A 15,562-nucleotide genomic window follows, 5' to 3' on the forward strand; every position below is an offset into this window, starting at 1 on the left:
TTTATTTTGAAAAATGCAAATGATCGAGTTGGTAAGTTTGAAGAAAGATCAGATGAAGGCATCTTCCTTGGATATTCTACATCAAGCAAAGCCTACAGAGTCTACAACAAAAAAGCCGGTCTTGTGGAAGAATCAATGAATGTCAAATTCCAAGACTCGGTGCAAGATGAATCCAGCCGGACTCGACGAAGAGACCGAATCCGCTCTAGATTTTCAAATGTCTACATCTCAAGAAGCATCTCGGATTCGGAAGTCCATCATCAAGACGCTCATGGAGAATCAAATAAAGAAAAAGATCATCAACCCGGTAACTGGAAGCACAAATCCGGTCATCCCAAAGATCTTATTATTGGCGAACTTAATGAAGGAATCCGCACGGATCAAAAAGGCATGAAGAATCTAGTCTTTGTGGCTCTCATCTCGAAATTGAACCAAAAAGCATAGAAGAAGCTTTATCGATGAAAGCTGGATCGAAGCTATGCAAGAAGAGCTCGACAGTTCAACATCAATGATGTCGGGAATTGACATCTAAACCAAAAGGTAAAACTGTTATTGGAACCAAATGGGTATTCGGGAACAAAATGAACGAAAAAGGAAAAGTCGTAAACGAAACAAAGCAAGACTCGTGGCCAAAGGGTATACGCAAGAAGAAGGAATAGACTATGACGAGACTTACGCACCCGTTGCAAGGTTAGAAGCTATTCGTCTATTACTTGCGTTTGCTTGTTACAAAAATTTCAGGTTATTCCAAATGGACGTCAAAAGTGCTTTCCTAAGTGGATTTATCCATGAGGAAGTTTATGTGGAACAACCGCCTGGATTTGAAGACCCAAAGAAGCGGACTCGGTCTTGATGAAAAAAAGGCTCGTATGGTCTAAAGCAAGCACCTCGAGCTTGGTACGACAGACTAAGTAAGTTTTTATTACAAAATGGTTTTGTCAAAGGTAAAGTAGATACTACTTTGTTTATCAAAAAGGAAAACAAAAACTTTTTACTTGTTCAAATATATGTTGATGACATTATATTTGGATCCTCTAATGAAAGTCTTTGCAAGAAATTTTCTAAGTCTATGCGGGATGAATTTGAAATGAGTATGATGGGAGAGTTAACATTCTTTCTTGGACTCCAAGTGAAACAAATGAAGGAAGGAACTTTCATCCATCAAGAAAAATATGCGAATGATCTTGTCAAAAGGTTTGGATTGGAAAAATGCAAAAAGATCGACATACCAATGTCATGTTCTCAGAAGATAGACAAGGATGAAGAAGGGAAGAAAGTAGATCAAAAGCTGTACAGGAGCATGATCGGTTCACTTCTTTATCTTACTGCTTCTAGACCGATATTTTGTTTAGTGTTTGTATCTCGTGCTAGGTTTCAATCGGATCCTAGAGAATCACATCTCATTGCCGTGAAACGAATCATCAAATACGTTGCTTCATCTTCAAGCATCGGTCTTTGGTATCCAAAGAGGGAGACTTTAATCTTCTAGGATACTCGGATGCAGATCGGCCGGTTGCGAGTCGATAGAAAGAGCACTTCGGAACTTGTCAACTACTTGGAAACGAACGGTGTCTTGGTTTTCGAGGAAGCAAAGCACCGTAGCTCTTTCAAAGACAAAGCGAGTATGTAGCTCTTGGAAGCTGCTGTTCGCAAATTCTATGGATAAAACAACAGCTACAAGACTTTGGCATTGAAGACTCATGCACAGAAATCAGATGTGACAACACCAGCGCTATCAATCTCACCAAAAATCCAATCCTTCATTCAAGAGCAAAGCATATTGAGATTCGACATCACTTTATTAGAGATCATATTCAAAATGGAGAAATCTCGATTCAATTTGTTGATTCAAAAAGTCAACTAGCGGACATATTCACAAAGCCTTTGGAGAAGAATCAGTTTGACTTTATCCGCTCGAGACTCAACATTTTGAAGCTTGAAGAAGTTAAAGTCTAGAGACTCACCAACTCTAAGACTCTGACTCTAAGTCCTGAGACTCAGACATTCGTGGCTAAAGACTGTAAGTTCTAAAAGGTACTAATTGTCATTTAGTTATAATTAAACTCGAAAAGGTACGATCTTTTGTTTAATAATTTTGGCAGTTATCGATTTTGAAAAGAAGTAATCGTTCACTTTCCTTGCACCGATTGAACTTCCTTTTTCAAAAAGCGAGTTATATATATACAGTTTTTTCTTTCCCCAATTTTCAAAACCCTAAAAAGCACTCTCCTCTCGATCATCTTGTTTCTACTCTTTGTTCATCGTCGAGAAAGTGGTCATTTTTCTTGGGAAAGCAAGTGAAGGAATCCTCCAATAGACAAAGAAAGATGTCGTCTTCGAGGAAATCATCTAGAATCGCAAACGAGGGGGACCACAAAGAATGAAGAAGGGACCGACTCACTTCGATCTTGCGAGGAAGAAGACTTAAGAAGTCAGCGACAAAGTCCGATTCGCTCTCCTCCACGTCATTCAGCATCTCCTACCCCACAAGGTGCAAGTCACAACTGAAGAAGAGATAATCGAGGATGCCGACCCAGTAAGAGTTCAAAAGCCCTCCTTTTTGTATAATCTTTATCGTGCATTGAAAAGCATAGGTACTCCATTGAACTATATAGATGACTTCCTTAAGGACAAAAATTATGGGAATGAGTATCGTTTTCTGAAGAAAATGGAGGAATTGGGAATTGCCCCGAAAGGAAAAGCAGAGGAAGCTCTTGCGAACATTCCAAGAGATCCTCGTATGCCGAGGACAAAATCGATTGACGGGAACGATGATGACAAAATGTTCCTTGAATTTAAACCTAAAATGGGTGTGGCAGCAAAGGTGAAAGGAAATCGGATGGATTTGTTTAAATCCAAGGATCGGGAAAAAGTGTATTTCATCTGTTGAAAGAGGGGTAATCAACCCTAGAAGTGTCGATTTTGACTTCCTGGATTCCATCAACTTGAACCTAAGAGAGAAGTTAAATTTGCTTCAACTTGAGACTTTCTGCTCTGACTCTACAGACGGGTATGATCATCTGACCGCTTATTTCTATTCAAATCTTAGCTTTTTGGATGCGAATAGAATTTCATTCGGTGTTCGAGACAAAGTCTATGTGGTAGATGTGAATATGTTGGCGGACATAGTTGGAGTTGAACGGGGACGCTATCTCCCAATCAAAGTCTCACTGCTCGAACTACTCGGATCTTGTCAAAGATAGGGATGTAGATAAGAAAATTATCTATTCAGGATGAATGCTATCAACATTGTGCTTCACAAGATTGTGATCAATTGTCTCGGACCTAAGTCTACTTCAAAGACTTCGTGTCTCTTTTCGAAGCAAAATTGATGTATGCGATCAACTCGGGACGGAAGTTCTCTCTCCCGCACACTATTCTCTTCCATATGTACGAACGGTGTCAAAAGACAAAGGACAATTGCCTTATCCCGGTGCGGTGACCAAGATCTTGAGACATCGAATATTGAACCGCCACATTCTTTTTGTGTTCGAACATGTGATAAGATGGTGGTAGGGTTGAAAATGTTAATGAAGATGCGTCTGCAAGAACTCTCCAAGGCAATGGAGAAATTCAAAGTGAAATCTCCAGTCCAGTCTGCTTCAAAAAGGAAAGGAAAGAAGGCCATTGGTGCTTCATCGAAAAAGAGGAAAAGAACTCTTATCCTGGAGGATGAGGATGAGGATGAGGATGAAGATGATGAAGATCCCTCTATTCCAGCACTGACAAGAACAAGACGTTCTGTATCTTATCCAACAGAACTTCAGCAGAGCAGAGAAGAAGAAGAACTCAGAGAGAAGGAGAAAGAAGTTGAGGAAGAAGGAGAAGAAGTAAAAGAACAACTGCTGAAAAATGTGGAGAGAAGGGAAATCAAGAGATTGATCATCACTCTTCCCCTTTCGATGTCCTAGAGACAGGGGGAGTTAGCGAGCAAGAGAGGTCTCCACCTCATGCTACTGAAGATCCAAGACAATCTCCAGAAGACCCAGAAAAAGTTCAGATCTCTCAATTGCCTGAAGAAGGTGATACGTCGATACCAAATCTGCCAGACCGAACAGAAGCGCCATCGTCTGCATTCTCACCATCTGAGAAAGTCAATGCCAGTACACAGACGGATGATTCTGCAGATCTTCGTAGTATCATGAATATTCTTCTGGAAATGCGTAACCAGATATATATTCGGATTTGTGAAATCCAATCTTTGAAGCATCTTTGGACAAGCATCTTCGGTCTCTCGGAAGATAAATACAAAGACCTCGCTCTGCAACTTCAAGCCAATGCCAAGAGAGAAGAGGTAGCTCATGCGAGAAGATCGAAGAAGCTCGAAGGAGTAGTCGGGTCCATTGGGGATTTCCGGATCGTGCGCATTCCCAAGCGAGACATGACTCCTTTCTCACCCTCTTTTTAATGATGACAAAAAGGGGAGAACCAATTTGAACAAACATTATTTTAAATGACTTTTATATTTATGTTTGAGCATGACTTGAGAACTTGAACTTGAGTGTTAGACTGAATTGGCTGTGGATTTTGATGCTTGACTGGTTGCATTTATATCAAGTATTGTTACATGGTATTACTCATGAAAGACTAACCAATTTGCTGTGGATGCGAGTCGGTTGTTTATTAATCTTTATGAGTTAGCCATATTGCTTGAGAAATGTTTTTGCAGGTCAAAGTTGTTCAAATCTTCAAGAAAGTTTTGTCACCATCAAAAAGGGGAGATTGTTGGAGAAATCTTTCCAGAATATTTTGAAGCTGACAAAACATTTCTATCGATCTAAGTCTGGATATCGATAGTTAAAGTCTCAAGAATTTATAGTCTCAAGACTTTGTTATCTCAAGACTCAAGACTCAAGACTCAAGACTCAAGACTCAAGATTGTTCTCACGACGGTCTTTCTAATCCAAGTGTTGAAGGAAATCCAAAATCGAGGTTTATGATTGAGGATTTGATCCTATCCTCACGGAATAGATTCTTTGGTTGGATAATCATTTCGGATTCTTTAATTCTTATCTAAGATCGATTGAAGATCCGATGGTCGACGAAATAATCTTGGATTATTCTATTCTTGAAACCGAGATCCCGATTGTATGGGCGAACAGGATTGATGGGCTATCATCGATTCCTTATATAGCTCGGATGATCTTCTTGATTGATTCCGTCCAACGGGTAGATTGGAGGAATTCCTTTGGTAAGTGCCAACGGCTATGATGGCATGAAGGAGTATAAAAGGAAGACGTTCTAGTTGTTTTAAGTGTGTGATCGATAGAAAAATTCCAGTCGAAGATCCTTGATTGTTAGTTGAGACCGAGCGAAATTGTATACCGAGAGTGTTTATACTTGGTGACGCCTTGAGTGAGTGTGGTAGATCATCTACACCTAGAAATCAAGGAAGATCAACACTGTAACAACTCTTTGATTATAGTGGAATCCAGCCAATCACCCAACAATCGGTCTGCGAAAAGAGTGGACGTAGGCTTGAATCAAGCCGAACCACTATAAACCGAGTGTTCAATTCTCTCTTTCCCTTACTCAGTCTTGCGATTGAATTTTTAACTATTGCAAATTCTCTAATTGTTTAAAATATCGTGCAAGCTTCGAGAAATTGTTTGTATACCTATTCACCCCCCTCTAGGTACTCGTACTAGCTATCTCAAGATGCTGCAAGTGTTCATCAGTAGATTTGCTAAAAATCAAGACATCATCAAAATAAACAACAACAAACCTTCCTAGAAAAGGCTTCAACACCTGAGTCATAAACCTCATGAATGTCGATGGTGCATTCGACAATCCGAATGGCATGACTAACCACTCATATAGCCCATCTTTCGTTTTGAATGCTGTCTTCCATTCATCCCCGGGTTTGATTCTAATTTGATGATATCCACTCTTCAAATCCAGCTTCGAGAATATATTTGCACCAAAAAGTTGATCTAAGAGATCATCAAGGTGAGGAATAGGAAATCGATACTTGATGGTGATCTTGTTGATCGCTCTACTATTGACACACATCCTCCAAGTACAATTTTTCTTAGGCACTAAAAGAGCTAGAAAGGCACATGGACAAAGGCTCTCCCTTATAAAACCCTTGTTCAATAGCTCCATAACTTGTCGATGCAATTCCTCTTGTTCGGTCAGACTCATCCGGTAATGAGCGAGATTCGGCAAAGAGGCTCTGGGCAACAAGTCAATTTGATGCTGAATATCTCTCATAAGAGGGAGACCATTGGGTAAGTCCATCGGGAAGACATCCATGAACTCTTCCAAAAGAGGTTGAACTCGATGAGGTACAACAGAGGCAATTTCATTCTTCTCACCTATTTTATTGAGCAAAATATACAAGATACGAACTCCTTTCAAAGCATCCTTCATATCCTTCATTGCAAGCAACGTAGGGGAGAAGGAATTCTCAACTACAAGAGTTTTCAAAGGTTCCCTACTAGGTGCCAACATAATTTTCTTGCCTCCATATTCAAAAGAATATGTATTACGATAACCGTCATGTGTAGTCCTCCTATCGAATTGCCATGGTGGACCAAGAATAATGTGACTAGCATCCATCGGCAGAACATCACACCATATCTTGTCATTATAAACAGAACCAATGGACAAATTAACAAGGCATCGTTTCGAAATAGTTACCTCAGCGCCTTTCTTCAAAGACAACATTTTATAAGGTGTAGGGTGCATTTTTAATTCCAACTTCAGCTTGTTTGCCACTACTTCAGAAATTATATTCTCACAACAACAAGAGTCAAAATTAATTGACACACCTTTCCCATGATTGTGCAAGCAGAATGGAAAATATTGGTACGCAGCCACCTATCTCCAGTGTCATCTCGAGGAGTAAGAAAAAATTTCCTCACCATAAGAAGTTCGCCAGTGTCGGCATGCACTATTTGTTCATCATCCGCAGCTTCTTCATCATTGTTCAACTCCTCTTCAAGTGGATCCTCAGCATTCTCATCAGAATCATTATCCACCAAGAAGGCTTTACCAGCTGGTCGATTCTTATTGATTCGACAATTGCTAGCACGATGACGCAACTCCCCACAAGAATAGCAACGTATTTCGGATGTAGCAGGTTGCTTCGAAACATGGGGCTGAGTAGAAGACTTACTAGCAGATTGCGTTGTAGCTTCAGCAACTTTAGCAGTGCTAGTGGTGCTCTTAGTGGCTCGACTTGCCATGGTAGTTGATTGCTGTCTCCGAGAATGAGCTCCATTTTGAGTGCTCGTTGGTGTGCATCTCCTAAGTCCCAAATGTCAAGGACTTCCAAGGCGTCTTGAATGTAAAATTGAAGACCGTTCAAGTATTTGTTCACAAGCACCTCCTCTGGATCCTGGATATTGTTACGAATCACCAACTCATTGAATTAATTGGTGTATTGGTCCACCGTTCGCGTACCTTGTTTTAGATTTTTGTACCGTTGGTAGAGCTCTCTCTTATATCCTTTGGGAAGAAAATATTTTGAATCTTGCCCTCCATCTTTCTCCACAAAGTGATTGGTGCTTTGCCAATGGCTTGGCGAGTTTGTTTTTCATGTCTCCACCAAGCAATTGACTTGCCTCAGAATCGCATAGCAATGATCCCAACGCGACGATTCTCTGGACCATTTCGATGCTCAAACACCTCATTCGCAAGTGTTAGCCAATCAACAATTTCATCAGGAGACTCATTACCTATAAATTCTGGAACATCTTTCTTGGCTTCCTTTTCCCAATCTGGCTAACGAATATGTTGTAAACGATGTCGAACATGCCTCTGACCGTGAATAGATTGAACACTCTCCGAAGAGGAAGAGTCACCATGGGAATCTTCAGTCCTGAAATGGGGTGGAGAATTATTTGCTTCAGCCTTCAAACGTTGAACTTCTTGCATCAATTCGTCAATTTGTTGTTGCATATTCTCAGCAAGTGTGTGCAATTCATTGAGGGGAACGGTTCTGCCACCATGATGCCTAGCTTGTCTTGGAGGCATTGTCCTCTCCTCCAAAGCTCTGATACCAAATGATGCAAGCCTAGGGTAGGCTTTCTCAAGCAGTAGGATCGGAAGAGTGACTTGCACACGGGAACAGGACGAACAGGAATTTCAGCACTGCACGAGCTCAGGTGAACAGTCGTATCTTTGTCGATACAGATCAGATCGACCTAATTCCAAAGCCAAATGAACAAATACTTCTGGATCTACAATTTCTCTGTTTTGGGTTTTCTGAAATAAGCACTGTAGGATAGTCGAAATTGGGTTGGAAGTAACGAACAGAACAGGAAAAGATAGAGACTCCGTTGGTTGCTCTTCTAGGCCTCCAAGGAAGTTGAGGGGGCACCAATTCTTCTAGATCGATGACTGCAAATCTTCAAGGATGCAGATTTCGAAAGCTCCGACTCTTCAAGGACGGAGTGAAAACTCTTCTAGATTTTCAAGGGTATGAACTCTACAAGGTTCATGTTACTTGCTTCAAGCAAAGTTTTTTTTTTTTTTTTCATTCATCAAAAGTCGTCCGTCTTGTACAAGGGATTGGATGGTTTATATCATCAAAGAAATAGAAATAGAGTATTGAAACTAGGAGAAATAAAGACAGAGCGTTGAAACTAGGAGAAATAAAAACGGAGCATTGAAAATAGGAGAAATAGTAAAGAGCATTGAAACTATAAGCTAGTAAAAGCGTCATGCGAGCTCCCAAGGTGTCTTTCAAGCCTCTGGAATGGACTCAAGATGTCGATATGGCTTAACGGTTTCGTCGAGCTTGAATGCGGGCCGATCTTCTTGGTCAAGAGAGCTGGTCTTCAATGCGGGCTGCATCATATCAGCTCCACGTTGATTATACTTTTAAGGCTTGATGGTGCTCATCCTTTGTTTGATATGCAAACTAAGCAAGGGAGATTAGAGTGCACACAATGTATCCTAGGGACAGGATTTTCATTAAAGCCAACTGCGTTAGATCGTAAATCCTATTGGAAAAATCACTTTCTGTAAGACAATCATCAATACACCTTATCTGGAAATTTCCTTTCTTAAAATACCCACAACACTGAGAATCTAAGAGAGGATCTCTTATGCGTGAAGCATAGACAACTCTCTTTGCTCCTCACTATTAGGTATTCGATCTAATTTCTAGTACTCGAGCATTATATTCTTTGAAAGTTTATGTGAAATTGCAGTTAAACTCCCTATACTTGAAATTTTGCAAAGTCTCTTGACTCGCTTCCCTCAACTTTAGAATTTTGCATCTCTCACAACACCTTATTAATCAGGGGAGGTGAAGCCACCATAACAACTTTCTCTCATGTAATGCAAAGCAAGAAATGCATACCCAGAACAATCTATAAATTTATAATCCATTGGTGTCACGCCCCGATCTTCAGGCACGCACACATCCCTTATCTTTGGTCGATTTTAAAAGCGATATCCGAGGACTACGTATCACCGACCATTTTTCATTTTAATATGCACATGCGGAAGCAATTATAATCCCCAGACAATAAAACAATGGGATAGAAAAGTAGGGTCATATTTTTCATATCAAAATTCACAACCAAACTTTTATACAACCACACCTCAAAGTAACTTACCATACTATTCACAAAGGTCTAGTCTCACACTATTCACGTTTAGACAGGATTCACAACAGAGGATGGGATCTCAATCCTCATCCGATTCGTACTCAGATCATCATCGGGGTTCTCCTCCAGGTACTCCTCTTCAGTTTCTTTCTCCTCAGGCTCCTCATCAGGGTTCTGAAATGTTGTCCCACAACCGGGATGAGACTATGTCTGAGCAAGTTCTACTCCACTAAGACTCGATTAGGAAACCAATACGCTAACCGGGCTGCCTATACACGCATGGGTTAGAGGACTTACCTTGGCCTCAGATTCCACCTGCATATTAGTATAGTTCAATAGGCATCTAAGCAATCACATATCGATATCTCGATCAATCGACCTAGTCGATTATATGTCAATCGGATCATTCAAGGTCACTACCACTTAATCAGTCAATTCACGACAACAGATCAATCATTGAACAATCGACCTAGTCGATTACATGTTAGTTGGACCATTTCAAGGTCAAATCACTCCTCAATATAAAACCTCACATTTGCACTCTCAATCACAGAGCTACAGTAATGCTCTTGGGCGTTGTTTTCGCCAAGGTGACATATGTACTGGACAGCGCTCGTGCGTTCTTTAAGGCACCGTTTTCACAAGTGATACTCTTAATGTGGTTATGTCCGTAATGAGGCATGCAATAGACAGCAGTCGTGCGTTCTTTAAGGCGCCGTTTTCACCAGTGATTTCCTTATCACCGAACCACATATGTCTATACTGATGCGAGTAATAGACAGCACTCGTGTATTCTTTAAGGCGCCGTTTTTCACCATTGATTTCCTTATCACCAAATCACGTATGTCTATACCTTGTACCTGATCGATCTCAGCCAAGATTATTCTCAGTTCAGCCTCACGATTTTCTCTACTTTACAACTCATCAAAGCATTGTCAATGCTAAATAACCACACTCGGCTATCTATCGATCAATCATTCAATTTCATTCAATTTCAATCAATTTAGGAATAATTCCTCAAATTGCACAATTAATTCAATTCAGCACAACGTAGAGCTCAAATAAATAAACGGACTACACCACGACAATTAGCACGAAATTTCAGTCGTCGGCTATTCTTGCCTAATTTCCGAAAAATAAATAATTAAATAATTAATTTCTAAAATTAATAAATAAATACTAAAATCCAATTTAGGCCCGTAATGCCTAATTGAAGCTCGATAAGGGTGGGGAAAAACCCCGAGATGCATTCAATAAACAGTATAGGCGGTTCTCTAGCAAAGTACACTAACCACCTAACTAATATGCAATGCAATTAACTAATAATCACTAATCCATGCTAATCTAACCACCTAATTGCACTTAATTAAATCTAATCAATCCTTAAGCATCATTATTCTACTAAGCAAGGATTAGTGAGATTACTCACTTGATTAAAAGCGGGGACCGGGACACCGCAACGGCGGCGCGACGGCGGCCGAAATCGGACTTTCGACAACACTAGTGGGCTTGGATCGGGCCTTGAACTTGGCCCAACAAATCTCAGCCCAACTGAGATTTGTTCTTGCACTAGACTGGGCTCACTCTTGGGCTTGGGCTTGGCTGCGATTGGGCCTTCTTCGAGGGCTGGACTTGGGCCGAACTTGCTGAATTGGGCTCAATGGGGCTGCTGGATTTTTGGGCCAAAGACTTGGGCTGATGGACTTATTTAATGGGCTGAGCTGGGCTGCTGATTCCACTGGGCTTTGCTGGACTCTTGGGCTTGCTGCAGCTTGGGCTAATCGAAATTTACTTGGGCTCGTGGACGGGCCCAACTGCTGGACCGTTGAAAATTTGCTGGGCCGAAGATCTGAAAACGCTGGGCTGAAGAGGCCGAACGTTGGGCTGTCACTCACGGGCTGAATGGACGCTGGCGCACGGAGGAAGCTGTTTCGGTGGACTCACGGCTTCGAACGACGTTGCTGTTTCACGGGATGTCTTCGATGGAGGCAGCAGCTGACTCGAAGAAACTCTGGTGCTGAAGTCGTGGCCGAAGGAGAGAGACGACGCGGGGCAACTTGCTTCGGTGATGGAACAGGCGGAGAGGCAAAGGTTGAAACGGAAACAGAAGCAGCGGATGAATCGATGAAACCGGCGTCAACGGCGGACTTCGTTTGCTGCTGGGTTGACTGGACGCGTGAAGACGGCACGCGGCAGTGAGGTAGAGATCATAGGCTGCACTGGTCGCTGCTGGAGAAGACACACCGGTGGAGAGGCTCCACTAAATGACCGAAGATGAGGAAAAGCGGACGGGTGGCAGCTGCTTCAGGGAGCGGAGATTTCGGTAAGCTTTGGGGGCTTCGGTGCTGGTTTGTTGACCGGCGAAGATGCAAACGCGGCCAAGTGGCAGCGTGGAGTGAGGTGCTCGAATGAAACAGGATTTGCTCGGTCGGAGGAAGGGAACGGCAGAATGAAATTGCGAAAAGGACGAAATGAAAAAGAAAGAGCCGAAAGGGATGATTGCTCGGTGAAGGTGGAGACCAGCTTGGACGTCCGAGAATTACAAAAGAAGATAAAACCCATAGTCAACAAAACATATCCTAAATCAATTAAAGCTCGGTCCCACCTTTGTCTTCATGCATATCAACTTGTCCCCTAATTCTTTCTAGCTGAAATTTCACTAATTAAACCAAAATGATGCCAAAAGGTAGCCCTCTCCCTTTGATCCGAATTTCTTAATTTTTTTTTGGCTCCAATTCTTTATTTGATTCTCCAAATCAACGATCAATTTCATCGAAGAAATATCCCATAAAATTTTCAGCAAGTCCCCAACACCCAAAAGTCTGATAAAGAGGCCAAAAGTCCAATCAATTTGCCCAATTCAATTTTCCGCTAATTTCCGCGATGTCTGAATCGATTTTTCGTAAAAATCTCGGAATCTCCAAAAAAATCTTATGAGATTGAGTCAACATTCTTAAAATAGCTCGTGACACTACAGAACTTTCAATTTCTGAAATCGGGTTCGAATTCACGGTTAATTTCCATTCAACGCGTTTTTAGCGTGACCTAGACTACTAGGTAACTTTCAGAACTTTTCAGTGCAAATGACCCGTGGTCGATTTTCTTCAAGCCACAATGAACCCACTTGACTCAATGACGACTCTCAATTGTCGTGAAAATCTTGAGAATTCAAATACGGACACAGGGTACCAAAACGATAAAGAAATCAAATTATTGCCGGCCGACGAGAATTTTCCAATTTAGTGGTGTCACCCACAATTAGCCACACATCTCAATCGAACCAACCTATATCTGATCTCAAATTGATTTATATATATGCCGTAATGACCTCTAAAGATGGACACGGTCGAGAAATCGAATTCTGATCGAATTCTCAAGTTTATTTGCCTTAAAATTCTTAATGGTTTCCCCAAATAGTCTAGTTATCTGTAGAATGGTCAGTTCTGAGAACAGCCCTATAGACGCGTCAATGAAACGCCCGATTTCTTCAATTGAAAACATGACTGAAAATCTGGGATGTCACAATTGGGGCCATCAAGCACACGTTAACATTTTCAAGCATGCAATACAACACAATCTATGAGCGCTCAACATTCTGGTCCAACAGCTTGCAACAACTTTACTTTCATTAAAGCTTTTTCTTTGACTGTTCTTAGTCCGAAATTCAGACAGAGCACAATGGCACAGGAGAACCGTGAAACATTGTACACAGTAAAACAAGATTCTTGCTATTGTTAGCTATAGTCATATTTTATGAAAGAATAATGGGAACAAAACCATTTACAGCCTAATAATGCACAGAAAATTCCACTCTTTGACAGACTTGTTCATACTATATTAGCATCTATTAAAGAAATATTTAAAGCAGAAACACAAAAGATTAACACAATAAATGTGAGTGGATAACGTGAGGGTATCAATTCAGAACAACAGCAAAGTGTTATCCAAAATTTATAAAGAGGGATGCAGAAGCAATGATAAACATACATTCTGGCCATATCTCCTAACTATAAGATCAAGATCTTGCAGGTCCTATATAATATACAGGTCACAAACTTCCAAGGAATGATAATCAATACATACTCATCCTGTAATTCAGATGCAAACCCCACTTGACACTTTAACTGATATGACCCTAACAACACTAAAGCAAAAATTGCGACTAATTTGAGAAACTACATGTTGCCCATTCCTGTGTGTCTTATTGTTGGTATGTCAGAAGTTTATCTTTCATTAATCAGATTTCACTCAAACATTCAAGAAGCATCTAGTAGTTTTAGTTTCTCGGTCATTTTCCTTCATAAAAGCTGTAGCACATAAGGATAAAAGAGAATCCTAAACAGTTGCAAAGGCCTTGGAATTCAGAATCGACAATCAGCTTCTTGTGCTTTTATCTCTATTCTACCAAATAATTTATGTAAACTCCGTGTTTCTGGTGATTATTTCTTTTTCATATCCACAGTCCATAGGGCAAAATAAAATAACCACCTAACCAGTTATCCATGGGCAAAACCGATGTTCATATTACTCTCACACTCCAAGTAAATTTGGCTTTCAATTCTCCCTAGTTGCCCAAGTCAAGAAGTGGTTAAAGGACTTGACCATCACGCAATCTTTCCTGGTGGCTTGCCATCTCACTACATCTTCTTCATTCCTCCATGGTTTTGCATCTTCAAGCACCTCATAAAACAAAGAGACAAAGCCCTATCCTAGTGATTGAAGTTTCTCAAAATTCAATTCTCCCGGCAAATCGATCACCCACTGCACCTCCGTATGATGATAAATACATACTACACATCCACATTTCCTAGACGCCTCAAAAGCACCCAAACCCTCCCTCCCTCCCAACCTACAGCACCCGGATTGGCTCAGTTTTTTGGCCAGTAAAGGGGACCAACCCATGTACGCCCTACTTCCCATTATTTCAGTCTCCCACGCTTGGTTTTCCTTTGAGCCTAGACTTCACCTACTTCTTTCAATAATTTGCCACCTATGAAAACAAGATAAAGAAAAGCTATACCTTCCAGAGATCGTCGCTGATTTTGCAGCGTGTAATGTCGATAACCTATGAATCCACTATCAAGCATCCACAGATAGAACCTACAAAGAAACGCTGCTTTAGCGTCTCTCGAACAAATTTAACCACACATTCTTCAAGCTCCCGCACAATAGTAGCACCAACTGAGTTGAATTCAAAGTCCAGCTCAAGTATTACATCAATTAAATAAAATTCGGATGTGTCGGGCATCACCTGATCTATAGCAAGCTGCATGAAGGCGGGAACAAACCTCAGGAGAGAATCATTCACCCGAAGCCACGTCACCAGTTTCCATGGCTTCGGTCGGCGGTGGTGGCCCGTCACCTCTGCTGGCCGGCCTCCATCGCCGTCGAATTCCTTCCGTCCATTCGTCACCTCCGTTGGCAGGTGGCGATCTCTTGCATTTCGTCAAAGCTTGGTGGTGTGGTATGGAAGATGAGGAGGAGCCGTGATGCCGAAAGTGGCGTCGAAGGAGTTGGAAAGTTTGGCTGTGGCGGAGAAAAGAAAGGAAGGAGTTTACAGCGGGAAAATCAAAAGAATATAAAGAAATAAGAAAGAAATACAGAATTCTATTTGGGAATTAAAGTTAAATAACTAGGCTTAATTAAAGGGGATTTGAGCAAAAAAGAAGAGGTATTGTTTATCTATTATATTTCCTATTATGATGGAAGGGTACTTCGACAATGACCAAAATCAATTTTGATATGCCCATTTTTGTCTCGCCAGAAATTTGACATTGCTAATTTTCAAAAATCATTTCTAGAATACTCACATTACGAGACAGCTACATAATCAAGACTTCTGATAATTTTTATGAGTTATTGATCAAATCCATTTCCAAAGTGAAAATTGAGTGAAGGGAGAACGATTGAAATAGCTGTATGGTTTTGTACTCAAGTATAAAATGTACCAATGGAGTTTAGATGGAGGGATGAATTTACGTGAAATTTACTGAGGGTAA

General features: G+C 41.0%; 1 protein-coding gene and 1 long non-coding RNA gene across 3 annotated transcripts; both read right to left on the bottom strand.

The window, feature by feature from the left end:
• Positions 1-5,631: 5,631 nt before the first annotated feature.
• Positions 5,632-7,190, bottom strand: LOC120293856. The gene is made up of 2 exons (XM_039313627.1): positions 6,774-7,190; positions 5,632-6,654 (listed from the first exon to the last, which is right to left on the bottom strand). Exons 1-2 carry the CDS (start codon positions 7,188-7,190, stop codon positions 5,632-5,634), a joined length of 1,440 nt encoding a protein of 479 aa, XP_039169561.1.
• A 1,533-nt stretch (positions 7,191-8,723) lies between these two features.
• On the bottom strand, positions 8,724-12,092 carry LOC120293130. Of its 2 annotated transcripts, XR_005550822.1 has the most exons (3): positions 10,993-12,092; positions 9,573-9,737; positions 8,724-8,869 (listed from the first exon to the last, which is right to left on the bottom strand). It is a non-coding gene; the product is annotated as an uncharacterized LOC120293130 (long non-coding RNA). The 2 variants fall into 2 exon arrangements; XR_005550821.1 differs by lacking the exon at positions 8,724-8,869 and having other exon boundaries at positions 9,493-9,737.
• Positions 12,093-15,562: the final 3,470 nt, after the last annotated feature.

Source organism: Eucalyptus grandis, chromosome 5, assembly GCF_016545825.1.
Source record: "Eucalyptus grandis isolate ANBG69807.140 chromosome 5, ASM1654582v1, whole genome shotgun sequence".
Lineage (NCBI taxonomy): Eukaryota > Viridiplantae > Streptophyta > Magnoliopsida > Myrtales > Myrtaceae > Eucalyptus > Eucalyptus grandis.

Bases quoted from the DNA above. Each gene is read 5' to 3' on its own strand.
- LOC120293856 (XM_039313627.1), bottom strand. From the start codon at position 7,190: ATGGCAAGTCGAGCCACTAAGAGCACCACTAGCACTGCTAAAGTTGCT. The intron at 6,655-6,773 runs GTGTGTCAATTA...TTGTCTTTGAAG, and splicing joins CTTGCACAATCATGGGAAAG to AAAGGCGCTGAGGTAACTAT.